The 22,309-nt window shown below is 41.1% G+C and overlaps 1 protein-coding gene across 1 annotated transcript in view; it reads left to right on the top strand.

Annotated features, from left to right (window-relative positions):
• LOC122560705 (3-phosphoinositide-dependent protein kinase 1-like) overlaps positions 1 to 22,309 on the top strand; it is an 80,816-nt gene that overhangs the window by 38,019 nt on the left and 20,488 nt on the right. The window contains exons 2-7 of the mRNA XM_043711644.2: positions 2,880 to 3,176; positions 12,246 to 12,288; positions 13,479 to 13,616; positions 13,845 to 13,989; positions 18,755 to 18,852; positions 19,269 to 19,344. Coding sequence (XP_043567579.1) covers positions 2,880 to 3,176; positions 12,246 to 12,288; positions 13,479 to 13,616; positions 13,845 to 13,989; positions 18,755 to 18,852; positions 19,269 to 19,344 — 797 coding nt within the window. The remainder of the gene's footprint in view (positions 1 to 2,879; positions 3,177 to 12,245; positions 12,289 to 13,478; positions 13,617 to 13,844; positions 13,990 to 18,754; positions 18,853 to 19,268; positions 19,345 to 22,309) is intronic.

Consider the following 22,309-nt stretch of genomic DNA (forward strand, 5'->3'; position numbering starts at 1 on the left):
TCTGTACTTAGCAGGCAAGATATTCAAATCACTTCTGGTACTGCCTAATGAAGGAACAGAGCCTTGACCTGACCCCATCTGGAAAAGTCTTCAGTTCTGTACATCATTTCTCAGAATACCATGCAAAATAATATTACCACTTTAAATTCTGATGGACAAGGGGGGCATAATCTTAAAATTATTCATACCGTTTGGTAGTGAAATCAGAAAATGCCTTCTATATAAGGGGAACAAAGGCAATTAAATGATGTTGCAGTACAATTGAGCAGTGATCTTGTGTGGGACAGGTATAAGGTATTGAATTACTTTTGTTTGTGTTCCTGAGAAAGATTACTTAGAAATGTTGTAATTAATGTGTGTTCTGTAACCCTGAGTAGTAATGCTTGTTTTTTGTTTGAGCACTTTTGTTTCTGACTAATTAGCAAATTACCGTAAAATGTGTTTTAAGTATCAGTGTTCTGGGGTATGAGTAATTGTCTTGATTTTGCTGGATTTGTCAACTTCAGTAAGTCTTGGGAAGAAACCTACAAAGTTTTGTGGCTTTTGTATATTTTCTAAGGCTAAAATGGTAACTGAAGACACTTACTGGGAAAGTACCAGATGTTATTTTTATTTAGTAGAAAGTCCACAGGACTTTTTTTTTAAAGAACAACTGAGCATATTGATGAAACACTTGAAAATTGTAAAGTTTTTAATGTTTAGAGAAGTTTTTAAAATTTGGCTTTTAATCTGATACTATATGAAAGAATACAGAACAGGATATTAATGTAAATAAATATTTAATGTCCTTGCTCTGCTGTGCTCTTTTGTTTTGCACATGTGAATTCATCGTTTGCAGTTTTCTGGTCATAATTGAAGTTTTGGATCCTTAGGCTTGGTATAATTCAATCCCACTTGCCGTGGTTGAGTGCGTATTTCATTCTAAACTGAACCATCAGATGCTTACACAGCTGTTTATGGGAAAGAAATTCACAAATTGAGACTGGTTCAAGTGTCGTCTTTTCTGGTTTTTGAAAAAAGACCTCAGGAGTTCCTCCTGGTGGCTGAAAGAAGTCAATTTTGTGCAAATCAATAATGATGCAGATCAAGCTGTCTTTGTTTAATGTTGCCTTTTTTAACATTGGTCAACTGACGTTAACATAAAATAATTAAGCATGTAATCTAATTAAGCATGATGAGATTTATTTTAATGTCATTTCCTAAATGACTTGATCAGCATGTATTCTATTTTCTAAACCCACAGTGTAGTCTTTTCTCCTTAACTGCATAGTTGTGGCTTTTCCTCACTCCTGACTTCAGGTTGCAATCTTACCTATTCTTTTCCCTATCCTCATATCACTTCCTTCTCCCAGACTTTTATTCCTGTTCAAGCTGAACCTTCAATGATGTGGAAGTGAGAGTTGAGAGGTTTTGGGTCTTTTACAGTCTGCTTTTTTAAAAATGCTCAGACTTGCCCCTTCACTCTTCTGAACCCTTATTGTGAGAGTTTGGGAGAACAGCAGCAAGGCAGGTGCAACTTTGAATGTTTTTTTAAAAGCACAGATTGTGAAAACCTAGAACTTCTGAATCACTGAGATGTGTTTCCGCAACACTGAAGTTCCAGCTTCAGATGAACTCTGGATCTTGTAGAGGAATGTACATCCGGGAGAATGAAACGGTAGGAGTATATGTTGGCAGATGGGTGGAAGGTGATGACTCTGAGCAGAGGGGAGGATCTTCAGAGACCAAGAGGATCAGGTGGCAGAAGTTTTGAGAAGGACCATTGCCAGCAAAAAGGAATTACTATAAACATCAAGTCAGGTTTTTCTTTTGAATTTATTTAATTTTAAATGTTATATCATTTTCCACAGTGGGAATTTAGTAATACATTTGTTTTAATATTTGTTTTTTTTATGACCACTTACAGAACCCAATGGTTTTGGCATTGCTTCCATAGAAAGCAATGTTCCGCTTAAAATCATGATTTTCAGGAATGTGGCCTTGACTTTAAGTGAGGACTTACTGAACTAATTAGACTGCTTGCTGAGGCAACTTCTCTGTCCAAGGGAGTTCACTGCATACATAATTAGCGTATTAAAATATTTATACAGTTATGGTGTAGCAATGACTCATTCTAAATATTTAATGTACTCTTCAGCAGGTATTAGATGCATATGAGTTCAGAAGGATCCCCTAAATACTTTGTAAATGCAGTTAATACTGCATTATTGCACTTACTTTATTACATTGATACATTACACTAGATGTAATGTCAAATCAAAAAAGGATGGGGCCACCATTTGTGCAAGTCTCTCATCTGTTTCTTGTGTTGTTGTGCATCACTTTATTCAATGATCAGTTATAAGAAGTAAAGATGTAGATGCCTGGTGAAGAGATGGTCAGGCATGATGCTTGGCCTAATGAGAATTACTGGCCCTCGCACAAGGAATGACTGTCAACAAGATATCACTTTATGAAACTATGCCTTCCATGACTGGGAAAAAGAGGAGAACCATACAGGAAAACAAAGCACTTTCCAACTGTTTTGTTAGCAGTCCCATTGGCTACAAACCTAAGCAGAAGAATCATCCTTTATCCATTGTGTTTGTTCCATTTTCCTCATCTGAGTACATTAATATTATTCCTAAGTAGGGGGCCAGTTACCAGTGAGTGCTGGAGAATTAGGGGGTTTGGCAATACTTCGTTGTATTGTTTGAAAATAATCTGTAGCAAAGGGCAGGATTTAATGTGTTTGGTAACTATGACTCATGAATTTCTCATGGATTGTACTTCGAGCCATACAATGGATGTCTTGATCCTGTACTCTGTGATTTGACTTCTGTTTTTGAACTTGTATAATTTTTTAATGGTTTGTTTTGCTTTGTTGTTTTATTTTGCAGTATGATGCTGTTCCCATTCAGTCCAGTGTGGTCCTTTGCTCCTGCCCATCTCCATCAATGGTGAGGAATCAGTCTGATTCCAGCACACGGCCTGCTATCTCTGGTATCACCATGGACAGTAGTGCAGGTGATACTGGACCAGTGGTAAGTCCTTTACCACAGCACGCAGGACAACGGCAACAACCGTCATCGCAGTCCCAGCGGCAACAGACAGCAGGGCACACTCAACAGCCACGAAAAAAACGGCCTGAAGACTTCAAGTTTGGCAAGATTCTCGGGGAGGGATCATTCTCAACAGTACGAATTTTAAATATCTGTCTGTAAATGCAATTTTTAAGTTGTGTATGTTTGCTATGTATAGGGTTATCTTTTATTCCATGGTTCTCTCTGCTGCCTTCCCCATCTTCTGTCTCTTTTCACCACCAAATGCCATCTGTCTGATGATTTGTCTTCCATCTGTACCCCTCTCCTATAATACATGGGAGAAGGACCTTCACATGGATGGGAATAAACCTATATCGTCTGTTACTGGTGATTGAGATGCATGAAATGTGTTATCTAACCACTTAGCTCAGTTCACTTTAAAGCACATAATACTAGCTTCCTGTGTCAAAATGTCTTCAATTTAAATATCACTCTAGGACTTGAGAACCAAGTCTACACTGAGATTCAGCACAGTGCTCGAGAGAGTGCTGGCCTGACATGAATGCCTTTTTTCTTTACCCATTGCATGATAAACTGAGACCCTGTCTCCTTGTTTGGATAGCTGTTGGAGATACCATGTCATTATTTAAAAATCAGGAAGATCTGACAGCACTGACTAATCTTGCTACCTCAACTAACAGCACTGAAACAAATTAACACATCAATCCATCCCATTGCTGGAACCTTATTGTATTCTCCCACTGTTTGCCTATATAAATTAACACATTTCAAAAATAATCTTAGTTCTGAAGTGCATGAGGGAATCCTGTAGATATGAGATTTACACGGGAAATATTCTGGGACTTTCTTTATGTAGATATCAGTTTCAAGGTTTTGAGCTAAATACTTGAAACTGATTCTGAGGAGGGGCCCTAATTTATAGAAGTCCACAGAACCTTGTAATACATGAATGGATACACTGGAGTATTGAGCAAAGGAAGTTACTAGCATTTCTCTTTGAATGCATGAGAATCCCTGGCAACACTGTGAGCTTTGTTTATTGAGTATAATCCATCAAAAATACTTGCTGTTATTCCAAAGCTTGAAGTGAACCTTAGTAGACCTGAAAAAAATCTTCCGCTGTACAGTTATGTTAATGCATGTTAAAATAGTTTATGATATTTTGATTTATTACCATGGTAAAAAAAGATGAGCAGGTTCTTCTAGCTTTAGTACTTTTTAAAAAAACTAGCATGTGTATAAGTTAAATATCTTTTGCTTTTCTCACAGCAGGTTTGTTCTTTTGAATGCAGCTGATCAGGATTATTGTTTAATATCATAATTCGGGAACTTTAGAAATTCCAGAGGTTATTTTCCCTTTTAGGTTTTTTTTGTTTACTGCTCTTAGGAAGTGCATATGGGGTGGTTCAAGAAATTTCAAAGATGTGGTGTCTGTTGCTGGGAGAAGGTCATTTCTCTCAGGGACATGAGAGGTACCCTTGCTGAGGTGCTGTTGGCTGACTAGCCACAGTTGATGATGGTTCATAGTAACATGCAGTTCTTTGCAGGTGCTTCTTGGTAACTTTCAAACTAATGCCTTCTTGCCAACATTTTAGTTTGATTTGCTCTTTTCATCAATGAATTCCAGTCATTCTTCACATGCCTGTGCATTTCTGTAATTGTACTGTAGTTGTGGAAAGAGGAAATGTATACTCTATTGCATTGATGATTTTGCTTCAGATACGTTTCACTGACCAATGCAAGAATCCTTTTTCCACAGCAAACACTTACCCCCAATAAACCTAAGTAACCCCATGCGTCTGCAAAGCTTTCTGGATTACAAACATTTTCTAGTATTGATATGTACCCTAATGAGCACTGATCCTCTGTATACCTCCTGACCTAACAATGAATACCACAGACTTGTGTTTAAAACCATGCACCATTTACCAAATGCAAGAGGAAACTGAGGCATACTGGTAATGTCACAATCCAGTGCTCGAGGCCACTGTTCTGGGGACAAGGGATTGAATCCAGTCAATAGCAGATAGTGAAATTTGAATTGCATAGCAAATCTCTAATAAAAAGGTGGCCTAATGGTGACATGTAACCACTGTCAATTGTCATAAAAATCCATCTGGTTCACTGATGTCCTTTAGGGAAACGACAACCTTACCTGGTCTCATCTTCATATGATTCCACATCCACATCAATGTAGTTGACTTAACTGCAATAAATGAGGCCGTAACGAGTGGTGCCTACTTCCTGTGAATGAGTATTTAAAAATTCTATCTAATACTTCAGTCAACTCTATCTCACTTGCAAAGCATATTCGATGTTAGGTTTAAAATTTTTTTGCCTTACATTAAACTGCATGTTCTTGATGAAAAGATTTTTTGTGCTATTTAACCCCAAGGCATCCTTTGCAGGACCCCAAGGTAGTAAACCATAGAGGGAGCTGTGGGATATAACAATTCACTGTGTTTTTTTTAAAAAAAATTTAACACAGGCTCGTGAAGAAAGGAGACAAAAAGAAAAATTTGCATTGATATAACAATATTCATAACCGTCAAACATCGCAAAACATATTACAGCCATTTTAAGTGCAGTCACTGTTATGATGCAGGAGTTCTTGTAAACCAATTTGAGCATAAAAAGCTCCCACAAGCAGCACTTTTTTCCATCCACCTGACAGGGCAGACAAAGCCTTAGTCTAATGCCTCATCTGAAAGAGAAGGCATCTTATTCTCTAGCTCAAAACTGACCACTGTAAATTTCTTTTGCATATGTCAGACCTGAAAAGTGTATCTGGACACAAACATAAAAGCCAAGTTCTAATAATGCTCGAAATTTGAAATATAAATAGAAAATGTGGGAACATTTGACACATCAGGCTGCATCTGTGTTGAGAAAGAGTTAACATTTTATGTTAATGACCCATCATCAGGTCCTTCATTGGAACTGTTCTGAAGATGGGTCATCAGACTGTAAATGCTAACTCTGCTCTCTCTCCGTAGATGCTGAATTTCTCCCTGCAGATTCTGTTTTTGTTTCATAGACCGGGTCTTGTTGCCTTTGGACGTGGACTCCTTCGGAATCTGAGGATTTGTAAATGATGCTGATCATTTGTACAATCACCAACAAGCTTCCAACTTCTGATCTTATAGTGGAGGAAAGGTTATTAATGAAGCAGCCAAACGTAGTTGGGCACAGAACACCACCTGAGGAACTACTGCACAAATGCTCTGGAGCTAAGACTGCTGACCACTGACAACAACAATCTCCTTTGTATCAGGCTTGAACAAGCAAAGAGTCTTTCTCCCGTGACGTCAATTGACTGTAAATTTTCCAATATTTCCTCTGTCAAATGCAGCCTTGAGGTCAAGGGTAGTTATGCTTAATTTGCCTCTGGAGTTTAGCCAATGTTTGAACCAAGGTCAAGAGCTGAGTAACATTGGCAGAACACAAACTAAGCATCAGTAAGCAAGTTTTGCTTGACAGGTTACACTTATAGAGCCATAGAGATGTACAGCATGGAAACAGACCCTTCGGTCCAACTGTCCATACCGACCAGATATCCCAACTCAATGTAGTCCCACCTGCCAGCACCCAGCCCACATCCCTCCAAACCCTTCCTATTCATATACCCATCCAAATGCCTTTTAAATGTTGCAATTGTACCAGCCTCCACCACTTGCTGTGGCAGCTCATTCCATACATGTACCACCCTTTGTGTGGAAAACGTTGCCCCTTAGGTCTCTCTCATATCTTTCCCCCCTCACCCTAAACCTATGCCCTCTAGTTCTGGACTCCCCCACCCCAGGGAAAAGACTTTGTCTATTTATCCTATCCATGCCCCTCATGATTTTGTAAACGTCTATAAGGTCACCCCTCAGCCTCCGACGCTCTAGGCAAAACAGCCCCTGCCTGTTCAGCCTCTCCGTATAGCTCAAATCCTCCAACTCTGGCAACATACCCTTTCAAGTTTCACAACATCTTTCCAGTAGGAAGGAGACCAGAATTGCATGCAATATTCCAAGAGTGGCCTAACCAATGTCTTTTCAGCTGCAACATGACCTCCCAACTCCTGTACTCAATACTCTGACCAATAAAGGAAAGCATACCAAACACCTGCTTCACTATCCTATCTACCTGCGACTCCACTTTCAAGGAGCTATGAGCCTGCACTCCAAGGTCTCTTTGTTCAGCAACACTCCCTAGGACCTTACCATTAAGTGTATAAGTCCTGCTAAGATTTGCTTTCCCGAAATGCAGCACCTCGCTTTTATCTGAATTAAACTCCATCTGCTACTTCTCAGCCCATTGGCCCATCTGGTGCAGATCCTGTTGTAATCTGAGGTAACCTTCTTTGCTGTTCACTGCACCTCCAATTTTGGTGTCATCTGCAAACTTACTAACTATACCTCTTATGCTCACATCCAAGTCATTTATGTAAATGACAAGAAGTAGAGGACCCAGCACCGACCCTTGTGGCACTCCACTGGTCACAGGCCTTCAGTCTCAAAAACAACCCTCCACCCTCAAAAACAACCCTCCACACTACCCTCTGTCTTCTACTTTTGAGCCAGTTCTGTATCCAAATGGCTAGTTCTCCCTGTATTCCATGAGATCTAACCTTGCTAACCAGTCTCCCATGGGGAACCTTGTCGAATGCCTTACAGAAGTCCATATAGATCACATCTACCGCTCTGCCCGTGGGCAGCACGGTGGCACAGTGGTTAGCACTGCTGCCTCACAGCGCCGGAGACCCGGGTTCAATTCCCGCCTCAGGCGACTGACTGTGTGGAGTTTGCACGTTCTCCCCGTGTCTGCGTGGGTATCCTCTGGGTGCTCCGGTTTCCTCCCACAATCCAAAGATGTGCAGGTTAAGTGAATTGGCGTAGAATTTATAGACGTAAATTGCCCGTAGTGTTAGGTAAGGGGTGGCTTGCACTTTGGCGGGTCGGTGTGGACTTGTTGGCCCGAAGGGCCTGTTTCCACACTGTAATGTAATCTAATCTAAAAAAAAACCTGATCAGGTTCTGGGGATGTATCCTCCTTCGTGTTTCAAGACAATCCAGCACTTCCTCCTCTGTAATATGGACAGTTTGCAAGGTGTCACCATCCAGTTCCCTATATTCTAGATCTTCCATATCCTTTTCCACGTAAATACTGATGCAAAATACTCGTTTAGTATCTCCCCCATTTTCCATGGCTCCACATAAAGGCTGCCTTGCCGATCTTTAAGGGGCCCTATTCTCTCCATAGTTACCCTTTTGTCCTGAATGTATTTGTAAAAATCCTTTGGATTCTCCTTAATTCTATTTGCCAAAGCTATTTCATGTCCCCTTTCTGTCCTCCTGATTTCCCTCTTAAGTATACTCCTACTTCCTTTATACCGTTCTAAGGATTCACTCAATCTATCCTGTCTATACCTGGCATATGCTTCCTTCTTTTTCTTAATCAAACCCTCAATTTCTTTAGTCATCCAGCATTCCCTATACTTACCAGCCCTTCCTTTCACCCTAACAGAAATACACTTTCTCTGGATTCTCATTATCTCATTTCTGAAGGCTTCCCATTTTCCAGCCGTCCCTTTACCTGTGAACATCTGCCCCCAATCAGCTTTCAATAGTTCTTGCCTAATACCGTCAAAATTGGCCTATCTCCAATTTAGAACATCAACTTTTAGATCTGGTCTTTCCTTTTCCATTTTAAATCTAATAGAATTATGGTTGCTGGCCCCAAAGTGCTCCCCCACTGACACCTCGGTCACCTGCCCTGCCTTACTTCCCAAGACTGGGTCAAGTTTTGCACCTTCTCTAGTAGGTACATCCACATACTGAATCAGAAAATTTTCTTGTACACACTTTACAAATTCCTCTCTATCTAAACCTTTAACACTATGGCAGTCCCAGTCAATGTTTGGAAAGTTAAAATCCCCTACCATAACCACCCTATTATTCTTCAGATAGCTGAGATCTCCTTGCAAGTTTGTTTCTCAATTTCCCTCTGACTATTAGGGGGTCTATAATACAATCCCAATAAGGTGATCATCCCTTTCTTATTTCTCAGTTCCAACCAAATAACTTCCCTGGATGTATTTCCAGGAATATCCTCCCTCCGCATAGCTGTAATGCTATCCCTTATCAAAAATGCCAACCCCCCCTCTTTCCTTCCTGTAGCATTTGTATCCTGGAACATTAAGCTGCCAGGCCTGTCCATCCCTGAGCCATGTTTGTGTAATTGCTATGATATCCCAATCCCATGTTCCTAACTGTGCCGAGTTCATCTGCCTTCCCCTTGCATTCAAATAAATGCAGTTTAAATTATTAGTCCTATTTTGTGCCTGCTTGCCCTTACTGTTTGTTTGACTCTCTTCTGTTCTCAACTGTACCAGTCTCAGATTGATCTCCTTCCTCACTATCTCCCTGGGTCCCATCCTCCCCACCTTACTAGTTCGATAGCATTCCTGATTATACCTTCTATCACTTTACTGGTGATCAAGAGTAGACTGATGGAGCAGTAATTGGCTGGGTTAGATTTGTCCAGCATGTTGTGCATACACGAGTGGGCAATTTTCTACATTGTTGGTTAGACACCAGTGCTGTAGTTGTTCTGGGTAGGGCCCTGGCAAGTTCTGGAGCACAGGTCGTTATGATTAAAATGCCTGGAATAGTGTCAGACCTCATAGCCCGTCCGGTATCCACCCTCTCAAACCAGTTCTTGATGTCACGTGGATTAAATTGATTTGTTTGAAAATTAGCATTTGTGATGCTGGCAACCTTCAGAGGAAGCCAAGATGGATCATCAGTGCTGCAGAGCAGTCTTCCACATTTCCTCCCCCCTCCCCCCAATCAAAATCATTTGTATGGCGATATTTGTAGCACCTCCACCTCCAATAACTAGTTTAGTTGTCCACTACCGTTCATGGTTGGATGCTGCAGAACTGTAGATCCTAGATCTGATTTTTTTGGTTGTGGATTGTTTAGCCTGTCATACTGTTTGATATCACAAATAGTCCTGTTTTGTTGCATCAGAAGGTTGACCTTTCATTTTTAGGTCTGCCTAGTGCTACTTCTGGCATTCCATCTGTATTCTGCACAGAGATGAGGAGGTTATCCCACGAGGAGAAGTTGAGCCATCTGGGACTGTACTCAGTAGAATTTAGAAGAATGAGAGGACATCTTATAGGAACATATAAAATTATGAAAGGGATTGATAAGATAGAGGTCGGCAAGTTGTTCCTGCTGGTGGGTGAGACTAGGACAAGGGGACATGGCCTCAAAATCAGGGGGAGTAGATTTAGGGCAGAGATGAGGAGGAACTGCTTTTCCCAGAGAGTAGTGAATCTATGGATTTCTCTGCCCAAGGAAGCAGGAGAGGCAGTTTAATTAAATATGTTCAAGAATGGCCACTTCCTGCTTCTATTACTATGAAACTCTTCTTTGAACTAGTATTGATCCCTTGTTTGATGGTAATGGTTGAGTGGGGAGGTATCCACGGCTAAGAGGTTGCACGTTGTTGAAATATAGTTCTGCTGGGGCGTGCAGTGCCTCCTATAGGCCGAGTATTGATTTGATAGATCTATTCAAAGTCTCACGTATTTAGCAAGGTAACAGTGCCACACAACACGATGGAGGGTAACCTTATTGTCTCCACAAGAACAGTGTGATGGTCACCCAAATCAATACTGTCAAACACAGATGCATCTGTGTGATGTAAATTGGTGAGGTTGAAGTCTAGTGTGTTTTGTCTCTTGTTGGGCTTGTGGCATGTGGTCATAGAACCAATCTTGTAGCTTTGGCCTTCAGAACTCTAGCAGCTCGGTGTATTGAGGTCACCCACCCTGTGTCCTTGACACCCTCAGTACTGCCAAATGGTGCTCAATGTGGAGACGTACTGATTTATCAGCGAGGAAGCATAGTTGCTATAGCAAGATTTTTTTTCTCCATGTTTGACATGATGCCATGCTCATGGTGCCTGGAGTCAATTTGGAGAATTCCCAGGGCATCTCTTTTCCAAATATATATATCACAATGCCACCATCTCTGCTATATCTGCACTGCATTGGGAAGATATGCCCAGTGATGGTGGTAGTGTTGCCTTCAACATTGAGTGAAAGGTTCCGCAAAGTTGTTAGTTGAATAATATAAATTATATTTTAATTTGAATATTTATGAACCAGTGCTTACAATGGCAGGTGTGCAGAAATTATACTGTTTCAAATTATGTTTGTGTTGAGATGAGTGGGCTTCATAATGCTCAATGCTAACATTCTCTCTTCCTGTAGGACATGTTTTGGCATGCTTGCGTTCCTTACATGGCACAAGATCAGAATGGGTTTACAGGTCTTGTGCTAGGCTATTACACTGAAGCTTCCTATTTGGTGTTGTGCCTACCTAAGACTACTCAATAAGTGTTCCTACTTACAGAAAGTTCCAATTTAATTTTATTCTTAGGATGTGAGCAACACAGACAAGCCATTACTGGATGACTAAAGAATTGCGGCAATACATGGACTTGGACACAGGATAATGGTTCCCCTTCCATGCAGAATTAATAATGAACCAACTGAGGTTTTGCAGTGGTCGTAGCTTTTGGGGCCATTAACTGGTACTACAAATGTCAGATCAAGTGCTAGATTAGATTACATTACAATGTGGAAACAGGCTCTTCGGCCCAACAAGTACACACCAACCCGCCGAAGCGCAACCCACCCATACCCCTACATTTACTCCTTACCTAACACTATGGGCAATTTAGCATGGCCAATTCACCTGACCTACACATCTTTGGACTGTGGGAAGAAACCGGAGCACCTGGAGGAAACCCACGCAGACACAGGGAGAACCCATGCAAACTCCACACAGTCAGTGGCCTGAGGCGGGAAATGAACCCGGGTCTCAGGCGCTGTGAGGCAGCAGTGCTAACCACTGTGCCACCGTGCCGCCCTCTGTTGCAGAGTCGAATCGTTGTGGGTTTAAGTTCTACTCGGCAGATTTAAACACGTCATAATTTAAATTAAAGCTGTAGTAAAGTGTTAAGGAAGTCAGCAGTGTCAGATTGACACTAAAAACGTAAAAGCAGGAGTAAAACAGAGCCTTTACTGTTGAGAAGAACCTTGCCTTTGATATTGAAGCATGTAAATGAGTACTTGAATCTGTATTTTCTGCACTGATTTTTCTGTATGTGGTAACTATTTTATTTGTTTCAATGCAGGTTGTGTTGGCACGTGAGCAAGCAACTGGCAAAGAATATGCAAGTAAGTAACAAATTTGTATGGTGGTTTGAGCTGTCAACCCCATCATGTGTCTCACAATTGGGATCATCTTGGGAAAACTGCTTTTCAACTTACGTTGGCTGTAAATCCCAAATCTTGTTCAGATTGTTTTGCTATAATGCAACAGTTGTGTTTCTGTGTGACTTCGGGCTGTGGAAAACTGCGCTATGGAAAATTGGGCTGTAGAAGATCGCTAATAGAAAATCACTATCCCCATTCAGTGGGAAGTTTGTGTTATCCAAACAATGCCCACAATTCATCTATCGCGTTATAACCAATTCACACTGGCAAAATACACACTTTAGCAGAATGACTTGTACACATTTAGATGGAGATGTTGTGGGATTACACTGAGGGACAGGATGATGAAAATTGGGTTTGGCTACACTGCTGACTTCTAGACCTTTGCCACAACAAACACCTGATACTTATGTTCTTTCTCGTGTGCTACACATCCACCCCTCCCTGAAGTCAGAAGCAATTTAAAGGTAGAGTGGGAAAGACTGCCATGTTCCCAAGTCATAGCAATTAATTAACAGCAATGTTTCCAGAAACATGTGAACCGGTTGAAAAGCCTTGGGTCAACACAGTGAGACAGAGGGGGTATAACGAGAAACTTGTTTGTTCCATTTTATTTGGTTGGAAGATGCCAGAGCTAAGGATTGCCATGTGTTAACGTGTTGTAGTTCCTGATTGGTCTAAATTGAACAGGAAGTTAAGTCCATACGTCTTTCTGATTACAACAGACCAGCTGGAGTTGGCAGATAGAGTCATAGAGATGTACAGCATGGAAACAGACCCTTCGCTCCAACATGTCCATGCCAACCAGATATCCCAACCCTATCTAGTCCCACCAGCCAGCACCCGGCCCATATGTTGGTTAGACAAGGAACCAACCAGTTATTGCTAGACGGATGCCTTCTTGATCTACATACTAATAATTGCTATGGCTTTCCTTATGCCTGTCCTGTGATTCCAGTGGAAAAATGTGTTTCAGAATAATAAAAGAAGATTGGATTGAATTGAGTTTAAAGGCATGTATACAGGCACTATTGACAGTTATTGTTTTTAAAAGTTATGTATTGCTGATTTTCAGCAGAAGTAGAAAACTTGATTGATCTTTTTCCAATTAACATGTACAGTTTCAGTGAGGCAATTCCTTTGTCTTGCAGTTAAAATTCTGGAGAAACGTCATATTATTAAGGAGAATAAGGTACCGTACGTTACTCGAGAAAGGGATATCATGTCTCGCCTGGATCACCCCTTTTTTGTAAAACTCTACTTCACTTTTCAGGATGATGAAAAACTCTGTATCCTTTTGTTTTGTGGCGTCCCAATCATTGTTTAAAAGTAAATACAGGGAGCCATGTAGTTGTTGCTTGAATTTAACAGAACTGTCTTGTATAAATTTAAATTATTCTATAAAATAAGTTACAAGGACACAAAGAAATTATTTTTAAAAATTACTTTGCAAGATGTTTTTCAACTTTGCAGTCTGTGCATATTAGCATACAATTTGTTCCTTAACTTCAATGCAGATTTTGGCCTTAGTTATGCTAAAAATGGAGAGCTACTTAAGTACATTCGTAAGCAAGGCTCATTTGATGAGAACTGTACACGATTTTATTCTGCTGAAATTGTTTCAGCACTGGAATACTTACATGAGATTGGGATCATACACAGGTGAGGAATTTTTAATATTTTTGCATATTAGTACAAAAATAAGTTTTCTGGTGGCTTTCAATTAAACTATTCAGACCACAAAGGTCTGTTCCACTTGCCAGTCTGTGCTATGTTAACAGCTGTAGAACTAGTACAGGTAGCTTTGGACCAGAAGAGCCTTTGAGCCTAATCACTTTTGGGCAATTCCTACCCGAGGGTGCATCAGTGTGGAAGACAATGACGTCTGCAGTCAATCTCTGAAACAAACAAAAGCATCTAACACCCAATTTACACCTCCATATTTGTAATGGCACTGTAAACTGGGTACCACCACACTAACTCTGTATATTGATGCATCAAGGAGAAAGTGAGGACTGCAGATGCTGGAGATCAGAGATGAGAGTATGATGCTGGAAAAGCACAGCAGGTCAGGCAGCATCTGAGGAGCAGGAGGATGGACGTTTAGACATAAGCCCTTCATCAGGATTGATGATAATTAAGAAGACCTTATACCCGAAACATCAATTCTCCTGCTCCTCAGATGCTGCCTGACCTGCTGTGCTTTTCCAGCACCCCACACTCAATACTGATGCATCAGTTCAACTGCAAACTTGGTTCCAAACCTTGATTGTAAAATGTGCATGCATACAAGCAGAATAAAGTCAAAGATTAAGGTACTTGACTGCAAAAAGAATTTGAATATCTCAAGATAAATTGCAATGAAAGTTAAAGACAGAATGCAAAGAGAAAATAGATAAGGTACTCACCAGACATTGTCACAGGGTAAAGACAACTAACAAGGAAGCTTCTTCCTTTGAAGCTTCTTGGGTGAGTAATAGAATTTAACTAAGGATCTGATTCATGTGACAAATCCAGAGCTTGTAATATAATAGAAAATTGATGACTGCAGGGAGGAAGGTGAGAAAAGCCAGGAGGAGACATAGAGTGACAGGTAATAAGGAAAGTAGTAAAGAATGTCATCAACACGTTGAAACACGTTAATACATCAGGCATGAGAAAGTAAATCTGGAGGAAGATGACCAAATGGTGATATAGTTGAAATTTTGCTTTGGATTTCACAAGAATATGTCGTGGAATTGAAAAGATAGAAGGGTGTTATGTGAGCATTATTAGAATGGTGAGGGAACACACTGAAAATGCCACTCCTGTTCCTGCAAAATTTGGCAGATGCTAGAAAACAAACAAAAACAGAATATCCTGGAAATACTGAGGTTAGGAAGCATCTGTGGCGAGAGAGAGTCTTAACCTTTCAGGTCTTATACACTTAATAGTAAGGTCCTAGGTAGTGTTGCTGAACAAAGAGACCTTGGAGTACAGGTGCATAGCTCCTTAAAAGTGGAGTTGCAGGTAGATAGGATAGTGAAGAAGGCATTTAGTATGCTTTCTTTTATTGGTCAGAGTATTGAGTACAGGAGTTGGGATGAAAAATCTTCGAGGAGAAAGTGAGGACTGCGGATGCTGGAGATCAGAGCTGAAAATGTGTTGCTGGAAAAGCACAGCAGGTCAGGCAGCATCCAAGGAGCAGGAGAATCGACGTTTCGGGCATGAGCCCTTCTTCAGGAATGGCTCCTGAAGAAGGGCTCATGCCCGAAACGTCGATTCTCCTGCTCCTTGGATGCTGCCTGACCTGCTGCGCTTTTCCAGCAACACATTTTCAGTACAGGAGTTGGGATGTCATTGTTGCGGCTGTACAGGACATTGGTTAAGCCACTGTTAGAATATTGCGTGCAATTCTGATCTCCTTCCTATCGGAAAGATGTTGTGAAACTTGAAAGGATTCAGAAAGGATTTAAAGGATGTTGCCAGGGTTGGAGGATTTGAGTTATAGGGAGAGGCTTAACAGGCTGGGGCTGTTTCCCTGGAGCGTCGGAGGCTGAGGGGTGCCCTTATATGGGTTTACAAAATCATGAGGGGCATGGATAGGATAAATAGACAAAGTCTTTTCCCTGGGGTGTGGGAGTCCAGAACTAGAGGGCATAGGTTTACGGTGAGAGGGGAAAGATATGAGAGAGACCTGAGGGGCAATGTTTTCACGCTGAGGGTGGTACGTGTATGGAATGAGCTGCCAGAGGAAGTGGTGGAGGCTGGTACAATTACAACATTTAAAAGGCATTTGGGTGGGTATATGAATAGGAAGGATTTGGAGGGATATGGGCTGGGCGCTGACAGGTGGGACTAGATTGGGTTGCATATCTGGTCGGCATGGACAGATTGGACCGAAGGGTCTGTTTTCATGCTGTACATCTCTATGACTCTGAGCTCTGTGACCTTTGTCATACTGAACAAAGTGTCACACTTTAAGCAATCATGCTGGGAGAAGATGGAGAGAAGAAATAACCATCTTTCTCTTACAGTGAAAGGCAGTAGAAATTAATGAGAGTAAGTCATGGTAGTGCAAGGCAAAATATGATAGTAAAGAAACAATTATAAAACAAAACTTGTTCCAAATGAACTGTAGATAACAGAAGGGGCAGCTACTGCATGAATAGGTAGTGGTTATAATCTGAAATTGTTGAACTCGATATTGAGTCTGGAAGACTGTGAAGTGCTTAATTGAAAGATAAAGTGCTGTTACTCAAACTTCTGTTGAGGTTCATTGGAACAATGTATGAATCTGAGGAATATTTCACTATGTTGGTAGTAGGTAGCGAATTAAACTGTTGGATGACTGGATGCTTGGTAAAGCTGGCAGCCTGCTAAATCCCTTCACACAGTGCACTGAAGAGAAAGCAGGTGTTGATAATAATTCTGCTGTTCCTGTTAACAACAATAAAGCTCTCTTTACATATTTTCTCATTGTAACTTTTGTCTTGTATCAAACATCTATGTTGTCATTAATGTCTCTTTTACATTATCACTTTTTGTTTCTTTCTAATTTTTTTGTCTCGTGTATACACTTTCTCACACCCTTCCCTCCTTTCCTCTCCTATAATAAAACTGCCTTTCCTGCATCTGCATTTGTTTCAAATCTGTTAAATTGCTAACATTTCCAGTCATATTACCTCAAGAATTAACCGAGACTGAGGAGACCAGAAAGAGAAGCATATTTTGAGGCAAGGATCACATCTTATACCTTGCCCCAGTCATAAACTGAGTTGTGAAATCACTTAGCCTTATCCCTTTCTACTTCCACCATTTGGCTATATGAGTTCTGTGTTGTAGCTTCACCAAAACTTGACTAGGTATACCTGGTGCTGAACTTGATATTGTCTTCTACACCTTTCTTTAAACCAGACTTAATCCCCTAGCTTGATGGAAATGATAGTGTGTAGGATATGCCGGGTTACAGTTTGGTTGCATACAATACTGCAGCTGCAAATGACCCACAGTGTTTCAGTATTGCTGAGTTTTGAGTTGCTAGATCTGTTCAAAATCTATACCATTTAGTAGAATGATGCAGCCACACAGCACACTAGAAGGTATACTCAATGTGAAAATTGCACTTTGTTTCCATGAGTACATGCGTTCGCTGCTCCTGTTAGTACTATCACAGCCAGATTCTTATGCAGTAGGTAAAGTTTTGCCTCTTGGTACTTCCTTTACCACCTACTGCAGATCCTGTCCAACAGCTGTTATGGAAATTTTTATTTAAATCTGCATTTTCTTAGATAAAATATGAGGAAATAAAAAGAGTTTTCACATTTATGCAGCCCAGCTAAAGTGCATTCTTACTTTTTGGACCTTATCGTTCACATTCTAACAAGCTTCCATTGTGTTGACTTCAGTTCTGTTGATGGTGGTTCTACTGAACTGCTGTTGGAAGTTCCTACCCAGAATCCTTTTTATGTCCTTGCCATTCTCAGTACATCCAGTTGGTATTCAGCATTGAGGGATACTGATTCATCAGCTGAAGAGGTTGACATGGGAATCAGTAGATGAATTCCTTGCCCATGTTTGATCTGATGCCATGAGATTTCATGGGGATTTAATGTTGAGGACTCCCTCTTTGACTGCTTAGTCAGAGATACTGCTACCTGTGGTGGGTTTGTCCTGCTGATGGAACGTACCCCAGTGATGTGATGCTTGAGGCGTTATCTATAAAGTATAATTTTTGGGTGTAACTATATACTTGTCTGTAGCTAAACTATGCTGTGGGATAGCTCTTCCAATAGTGCAAATGTCCAGATGTTAGTGAGAAAGAAAGTGCAGGGTTGAATGGACGGAGTGTGCCATTCTCACTTTGATGATATGATCTGTCCAGTTTTGTTCCTTTTTAGATTTTAACTGAGTGGTTTACTATACCGTTTCGGGTGGTACTTGAGTCATCTCCAGTCACACCTAAATGAACCAGAATGGCAGATTTCTTCCCTGAATGGCAGTGAACCAAATCATTTTTCATTACAATCAACACTTAATTCAAATAGCTAGATTTTAATTCCAGATTTATTTATTAATTCAATTTAAATTGCTACGTGATTTGAACCCTGAGCCTCTCAATTACTGGCCAGTGACATTGCCACTATGCCAATGCCTCCACTACATTGACTAAAGAAGCTATGGCAGCATTGAAACCTTTCTTGTGCAGTGAGTAGATAGGATCTTGAAATCACTACCTGAGGGGAGTAGTGGAAGCAAGTTAAGACAAGTCATTCAAGAGGAAATTAGATTATTATCTGGAAAGGAAATGTGCAGAACTATGGGAAGGAAGGCTCGAAGCAGCAATAGATAAATTGTTTCAGAGAGATGATGGGCCAAATGACAATGTCCTTTGCTGTAAATATTCGATTGGTTATTTGTACTTTAACCTGTTTTTAAATTATTACAGGGACCTTAAACCAGAGAATATCTTGCTGAGCGAGGACATGCACATACGGATTACCGATTTTGGAACAGCAAAAGTATTATCTTCAGATAGTACGCAAGGTGCAGAACTAACCCTTTCCTGTCCATCAACCTTTTGGGTGGAAAATTCATACGCAAAAAAAAAGAATGACCATACAAGTCCTGGGGAGTACATACCCAGTGTTAGCGCCAGGCACTCTGCACTGACCTACAGCACAGTTTCAGTGCTGTGCTTAACTCCGTAAACTACTATATTTCTGAAGTCGATCTGTTCCTATGAGAATTGACGAGGTGCTACATGAGTACAAATCTCTTATAGTATTTTGACAATGGGAACTGCCTTTGTAATATTTGTGCTCCTACTTTTGTTTAAGCCTGTCTAATTTCATTTGTTGTCGGTTTGAATTTAGAACACTGGGGTAAGAGTACAGGATGCAGTGAACAAGTGTGCTGTTTGTTCTGTAAGCATGTTTCACATTCTTGTTTTGGTATTGCAGCGCGAGCAAATTCTTTTGTTGGAACAGCACAGTATGTTTCACCAGAGCTTCTGACAGAGAAGTCAGCTTGTAAAAGGTAATGTTATAGATCTTGTCACTGATTCTTCTCGATAAGCTTGGAATTTTGCAATAATTTCCCTTACAACACTTGGATTATGGTGATAATTACATCATAGGATACAGATTTTCTACAGCTGCTGATTACTTTTTGGTATTGCACCCTAATAGCGTATTATTTGTATGTGGCCTTCAACCAAGCATCTCAGCTTTGGAAACACCACATCTGGACCCAAATCAGTAATAGGAGAGATTGGTTAAGTACTTTATTGCTATTGGGAGCATTTGTGTTCCTCCCTTCTGACAGTGAACTGTTGTGAATGTGTACTTTTGTCACTGGGTGTCTAAGACTGGACACTTCCCACTCTACTTCCTTTCTGAAAGAGAACAGTGGATTTGCACGCTTGCTGGTGGGATCAGAAGGGGCAATGCAATGGCCAAGTGGTATTATCACTAAACTATTAATCCAGAAACTCATCTCATGTTCTGTGGACCTGGTTGCAAATCCTGCCACAGCAAGAATTTGAATTCAGTAAAGATTCTGGAATTCAGGGTGTACTGATGAACACAAAACCATTGTGTTAATTGTCAGAAAAACCTATCTAAATTCAGTAATGTCCTTTAGGAAAGGAAATTGCCACCCTTACCTGACCTGGCCTACATGTGACTCCAGACCCATAGGGTCTGCAGATTGAAAGAAGCAAAATGGCCTTTAGTAGAGTAATATGCTCTTCTTGTCAGATGTGGGAGTTTAGAGAGAGTTTGTGGGATACTGACGATTTTTTCTGCAATAAATGCCATTGGTTGTGAATCCTAACAGGTCGAATGGATCGGTTGGAGAGACAGTTAGAGGCAATGAGGAATTTACAAGAGCAAGGGGTTTGTGGTGGATGGCAGTTATAGATTAGATTAGATTAGATTAGATTACTTACAGTGTGGAAACAGGCCCTTCGGGCCAACAAGTCCACACCGACCCGCCGAAGCGCAACCCACCCATACCCCTATATTCACCCCTTATTACCGAACACTAAGGGCAATTTAGCATGGCCAATTCACCTAACCTGCACATCTTTGGACTGTGGGAGGAAACCGGAGCACCCGGAGGAAACCCACGCAGACACGGGGAGAACGTGCAAACTCCACACATTCAGTCGCCTGAGTCGGGAATTGAACCCGGGTCTCTGGCGCTGTGAGGCAGCAGTGCTAACCACTGTGCCACCGTGCCGCCCACAAAGAGGAAGAGGGAAAAGTCGCAGATACAGTCACATAGATGGGTTAACTCCATGAAAGGGAAGAGAGATATGCAGTTAGTGCAGGATTCTTCTGTGGCTATCCCCATTTCAAACAAGTATGCTGTTTTGGAAAATGTAGCGGGTGATGGATTCTGAGGGGAACGTAGCACGAACAGCCAAGTTTCTGATATTGAAACTGGCTCTAATAAAATGAGGGGTATGTCGGGTTCCAAGAGATCGATCGTGTTAGGGGACTCTCTAGTCCGAGATACAGACAGACATTTCTGTGGTCAGCAGCGAAAAATCAGAATGGTGTGTTGCTTCCCTGGTGCCAGGATCAAGAATGCCTCAGAGAGGGTACAGAATGTTCTCAAGGGGGAGGGGGGGGCCAGCTGGGGGTCATTGTACAGATGAATGCATGGCTGAGGAGATGATGTGCGGGAGAAGGATTCACATTTTTGGATCATTGCAAGCTGTTTTGGGGCAGAAGTGACCTGTACAAGAACGATGGATTGCACCTAAATTGGAAGCAGACTAATATACTGGCAGGGAAATTTGCTAGACCTGCTAGACAGGGTTTAACCGAGTAAGGTGGTGGGGTGGGACCTTGGGAGATAGTGAGGAAAGAGATCAATCTGAGGCTGGTACAGTTGAGAACAAAGGCAAGTCAAACAGTCAGGGCAGGCGGGGACAAAGCAGAGAACAAGGTCGGACTAATAAATTAAACTGCATTTATTTCAATGCATGAGGCCTAACAGAGAAGGTAGATGAACTCGGGTTAGGAACATGGGACTGGGATATCATAGCAATTACAGAAACATGACTCCGGGATGGACAGGACTGGCAGCTTAACATTCCAGGATACAAATGCGACAGGAAGGATAGAAAGGGAGGCAAGAGAGGAGGGGGAGTGGCATTTTTGATAAGGGGTAGCACTACAGCTGTACTGAGGGAGAATATTCTTGGAAATACATCCAGGGACGTTATTTGAGTAGAACTGAGAAATAAGAAAAGGATGATCACCTTATTGGTTGTATTATAGACACCCTAGTAGTCAGAGGGTAATTGAGAAACAAACTTGTAAGGAGATCTCGATGATCTGTAAGAATAATAGGGTGGTTATGATAGAGGATTTTAACTTTCCAAACATAGACTGGAACTGCCATAGTGTTACGGGTTTAGATAGAGAGGAATTTGTTAACTGTGTGTATAATAAAATCTTCTGATTCAGTATGTGAATGTGCCTGCTAGAGAAGGTGCAAAACTTGACCTACTCTTGGGAAATAAGGCAGGGCAGGTGACTGAGGTGTCAGTGGGGGAGCACTTTGGGGCCAGCGACCATAATTCTATTAATTCTATTAGTTTTAAAATAGTGATGGAAAAGGATAGACCAGATCTAAAAGTCGAAGTTCTAAATTGGAGAAAGGTCAATTTTGATGGTATTAGGCAAGAACTTTCAAAAGCTGACTGGGGGCAGATGTTTGCAGGTAAAGGGACAGCTGGAAAATGGGAAGCCTTCAGAAATGAGATAGAGTCCAGAGAACGTATATTCCTGTTAGGGTGAAAGGAAAGGTAGGTATAAGGAATGCTGGATGACTAAAGAAAGTGCGGGTTTGATTAAGAAAAAGAAGGAAGCATATGTTAGGTATGGACAGGATAGATCTAGTGACTCCTTAGAAGAGTATAAAGGCGGTAGGATAGAAATCAGGAGGGCAAAAAGTTGATATGAGATAGCAAATAGAGTTAAGGAGA

This window comes from Chiloscyllium plagiosum, unplaced genomic scaffold, assembly GCF_037043375.1.
Source record: "Chiloscyllium plagiosum isolate Xiang-an unplaced genomic scaffold, Cpla_swu_hap1 HiC_scaffold_20, whole genome shotgun sequence".
NCBI lineage: Eukaryota > Metazoa > Chordata > Chondrichthyes > Orectolobiformes > Hemiscylliidae > Chiloscyllium > Chiloscyllium plagiosum.